Here is a 4,625-nt window from a genome sequence, read left to right as displayed (position 1 = left end):
CCGACCCGCCTCTTCGACCTGTCTGTCTCCTCTCCACCTATATTCTCCTCTATCCATCTTCTATCCACCTCTCCCTATTTATTTCAGAACCCCCTTCCCCCCCGCCATTTCTGAAGAAGGGTCTAGGCCCGAAACGTCAGCCTTCCTCCTCCTCCGATGCTGCTTGGCCTACTGTGTTCATCCAGCTCTACACCTTGTTATCTCCATTACACCAGCCTCCGCCTCTTCCTCTGGCAGCTCATTCCATACACTCACCACCCTCTGTGTGAAAAAGTTATCCCTTAGGTCCCTTTTAAATCTTTCCCCTCTCAGCTATGCCCTCTAGTTTTTGAAATCTCAAATGGAACCCTGGGGAAAAGACCATGTCTGTTTACCCTATCCATGCCTCTCATGATTTTATAAACCTCTATAAGGTCACCCCTCAGCCTCTGAAACTCCAAGGAAAATAGCCCAGCCTATTCACCCTCTCCCTATAGCTCAACCCCTCAATTCCTGGCAACATCGTTGTAAATCTTTTCTGAACCCTTTCCAGTTTCACAACATCCTTCCTATAGTAGGGAGACCAGACTTGCATGCAGCATTCCAAATTTGGCCTAACCAATGTCCTGTACAGCCGTGGCACGACCTCCTAACTCCTATACACAATACACAGATCATTAAAGGCAAGCAAACCAAATACCTTCTTCATTATCCTATCTACCTGTGACTCCATTTTCGAGGAACTATGAACCTGCACTCCAAGGTCTCTTTGTTCAGTAACACTCCCCAGGACCTTACCATTAAGTGTATAAGTCCTGCCCTGATTTGCCTTTCCAAAATGCAGTACCTCACATTTAGTCTCAGCTTATACACAAGATAAGGTCCACTCAATTAGCACCAGTGCAATAATACCCCAAAAAGAAATATGAACGTGACCTAAAATGGATGAGAAAAGGCAAGTTACGATTATGTACTTTGTATTTGTTATGACAACTTTATGTTAATTCAAAAGGTGAAGAATGAGAAAAATAATGCCTACTTTCCACCAATATAAGACATTCACACTCTATCACCTCTCACAAATTTTTTCAATCAATTATTACATTTTAAAAACTATTTGCGAAGGACCACTATGGGGTACCCAATCTTCTGCCAACATTCTACCTTTACCTGACGACGGTGGTAGCTGCTGAGAAAAATTTCACAACGCCAGCAGCCATTCAGTAGTTTGTTGATGTATCTACTCATCTTGTCAACCTTGACAATGAGTGCAGGCTGGCCCTTGTTGATGTTACAGTCCAATCTGACTCAGGTCTCACTTGATGTTCATACATTTGAACTTCCAGTAGCCATCACTGGGCAGGAGTCAGGCTCCTGGGGAAATTATTTCTCTCTTTGTTATTCTAGCATCACAAAGACAGTATCCCTCTCTTGCACAATGGAGATCAGCTAGTTTAACATTCAATCTCCTAAATCTCTACCACTATATTCCTATATAAAAGCATAATTATGTCCAACAGAACTAAAGCAGCACAGCCCAGATTAGCAACATAAATTCAAGAAGCCAAGGCCTATTCTGTTGACAATATATTAGGTCTGCAATGCTCAGTGCCAATATGCTTTCTGAATTATCAGGGAATTCAAATTCTAATGCTATGATCAAGTAATACTTACTCTGTTCGTGATCTCTGGCCGTTTTGATTTGTCAATACATAAAATTGCTACAAAGTTGATAGTTCCCTTTCTTCTGCCTTTGTAAACGGTTGACTTATTTCCTTTTCCAATTTCCTCATAAAGGACAAAGTTTTCCATTTTTGTTGTTGTACATTTATCAACTGATAAAGGAAGTGACAAATAATTATGAGCACAAATACACAATAAACTTACAACTGATGTCCTGCCTTTGAGATTTCAAAGATGGTGATCTCAGCATCAAGCCATGGGTACAAAAGAAGAGATTCATCAATTGTTAATTTACAAGACTGGAACTCCAAAAACATAATTTCATATCCCACCACAGCAGCTGGGCACTGTGGTGAGATACTAAAGGAAATCAGGATTTGAAAAACTAGTGTCATTAATGGCCGTCTGGTAACTAACAGATTGTCACACCAAGGTCATAAGAGAAAGTAAAGTGCTATCCTTACTTCGTCCAGCCAAATGACAAGCAGAGGTGAGGGGCCTTGGGAGTTAGTGAACGGCAAAGTCACAAACTATGTTGGAATACAAGAGTGACAATTTCAAATTTACAGCATTGAGGCATATAAAGTCAATGTGGTTCAGCAAGGACAGAGGTAGTATATGAGCAGGATTTAATGCAGGATATGTGAAAAGCAAAAGATTTCAATGAGACTCTGTTAGGCTGCTACTCCATTGTAGGATGAAGCAATTGCTGTACTGTCAGGGATGCCATATTTCTGATAAAGCATTAAAATTAAAGTTCCATTTGTCCTCTTAGGTGGATGCAAAAAATAAATCAGCACTTTTCAAAGAAGGGTAAAGGAAATTTGAAAAAAAAATTCTCTCTCAATCATCAGATTATATAGTTATTACACACGGGACCATGCTGTGTAAACGTGATGGCCATATTTACCATATTGTAGTTCCAACTCCACTTTCAAAAAGTACCTCTCTAGCTGCAAAATGGTTTGGTACGGCCTGAGGCCATGAAAGCTGCACTTTTAAAAATTATAGGAGAGCTACAAGGATGCAATAGATCGCTTCAGGTTATACGGGATGAGAGCTGGAAGTATCAGAAGCAGGTTGGATGAAGTTGGCTGCGAACAAGATAATATTGAGAAGTAGGGAATCTTTCTGATGGAGAGCAGACAAATGTGCAAGCTCATTCAGGTTTGAACAGAATGCTGCAGTTGTGAATACTCTCTTGTTAATCCAAAATAGGAGTGGTGGTGTATAGCATATCCCAGAGTGAAGTTTTGGTCTTCCCCGTGTTTCACTAGGAAATTTTGGCTCAGCTTATTCAGGACTCAATTCTACTGAAGCAGTCTGCCAACACAGAGAAGTTGCAAAAAGGTGATGGTGAGGTATAGCCAGTGTTAGTGAATTGCTTTATTCTTGTACCAGATGTACATCACTGGCAAGGCTGGTATTTGTCGCACCCCCACTTCCAGTTGCCCTTGAACATATTGGCTCTCCAGGCTATTGCACAGCACAATTATGAATCAACCACATGGGTGGCAAATCCAAAATCACATGTAGGCCAGGCAAGTACAGCAAATTTCTTTCCCTGAAGGACACTTGTGAGCCAGAATAGTATTTATGACAATTGACATCGATTATACGGTCACCATTAAGTTAGCTTTTAATTCTAGATATTATTGAATTGTGCAGCACAATGGTTAGCACTGCTACCTCACAGGACCAAGGACCCAAGTTTGATTCCTGCCCTGCGGGGCTATCTGTGTGAAGTTTGCACGTTCTCCCCGTGTCTGTGTGGGTTTCCGCCGGACATTCCAGTTTCCATCCACAGTTGAAAGATGTGCACTTTAAGTTGATTGGCCATGCTAAATTGCTCCATAGTTTGCAGGCTAGGTGGATTACCCATAGTTAATGTGGGAATAGGTTGGGGGAATCGGTCTGAATGGGTTGCCCTTCAGAGAGTTGGTGCAGTCAATGGGCCAAATGGCCTTTATCTGCACTATAGGATTTCTATGAATTGAAATTTCACCCATGTCCCCAATAACATCAGAAATCACACAACACCAGGTTATAGTCCAACAGGTGTTAGTGAGAGAGGTGGCATCAGACACAGAATTTATAAGTAAAAGATCAAAGGGTCACACAAATGATGAGCATGTCTTAAACAAACCTAAGATGCTGTTAAATCTTTAATCAGTTAGAAGGTTTTAATTAATTAATATGTATACGTAAACCTTCAAATTTCTTTCAAGTCACTGCCCTGACAGAACTAAAGGTTTGATCAATGTAAAGAAGAGGTGACATTTTAGGTCAGACAATGCATGTTAGGTGTGAGACCTTGTTTAGAACCTGTTTGTGTTCTGGTTTGGAGTCAGACTGGTTTTATTTCTAAAGTAGGAATTTATAAAACGCTACATTGACTGACTGTCTAAAAATTGCGTGCTTTTTGAACAAAATAGAATGAATCTGGAAATACAAATTCACCCCATAAATTTACATTTGTGTGTGTGTGTGCATGCATGTGCACGCACGCATGTGTGTCACCTCTTCTTTACACTGATAAAACCTTTAGTTCTCTCAGGGCAGTAACTTGAAAGAAATTAAGGGATTTACATATACATATTAACCAATTAAAACCTTCTAACTGGTTAAAGATTTAACAGCATCTTAGGTTTGTTTAATACATCCTCGTCAGTTGTGTGACCCTTTGATCTTTTACTTACAAATTCTCAGTCTGATGCCACCTCTCTCACTAACACCTGAAGAAGGAGCGAGGCTCCAAAAGCTTGTGTTTTCAAATAAATGTGTTGGACTATAACCTGGTGTGGTGTGATTTCTGACCTTATCCACCCCAGTCCAACACTAGCACCTCTACATCATGCCCAAAGGCACCAGCCTGAGTCTCTGGATTATTAATCTCTCCTCTATTACTATCAACTTCTCCCCGGACACTCGCCGACCATCACCTCCCTCCCCGGACACTCACT

At 40.9% G+C, this 4,625-nt stretch overlaps 1 protein-coding gene across 7 annotated transcripts in view; it reads right to left on the bottom strand.

Moving 5' to 3' along the window:
- Positions 1–4,625, bottom strand: part of ulk4 (unc-51 like kinase 4) — a 428,124-nt gene that overhangs the window by 423,315 nt on the left and 184 nt on the right. For 6 of the 7 annotated variants that reach the window (XR_007263863.1, XR_007263865.1, XM_048606245.1 and 3 more), the window contains exon 2: positions 1,654–1,814. Coding sequence is in view for 4 of the 7 variants with exons in the window: in XM_048606235.1 (XP_048462192.1) it covers positions 1,654–1,814 (161 nt within the window). In the remaining 3 variants the exon portion in view is untranslated. Of the gene's footprint in view, positions 1–1,653; positions 1,815–4,625 lie in introns of those variants that run through there. The other variant, XM_048606268.1, reaches the window with a different exon arrangement.

This window comes from Rhincodon typus, chromosome 2, assembly GCF_021869965.1.
Source record: "Rhincodon typus isolate 14 chromosome 2, sRhiTyp1.1, whole genome shotgun sequence".
Taxonomy (NCBI): Eukaryota; Metazoa; Chordata; class Chondrichthyes; order Orectolobiformes; family Rhincodontidae; genus Rhincodon; species Rhincodon typus.
This window is presented reverse-complemented; position numbering and strand designations above follow the sequence as displayed.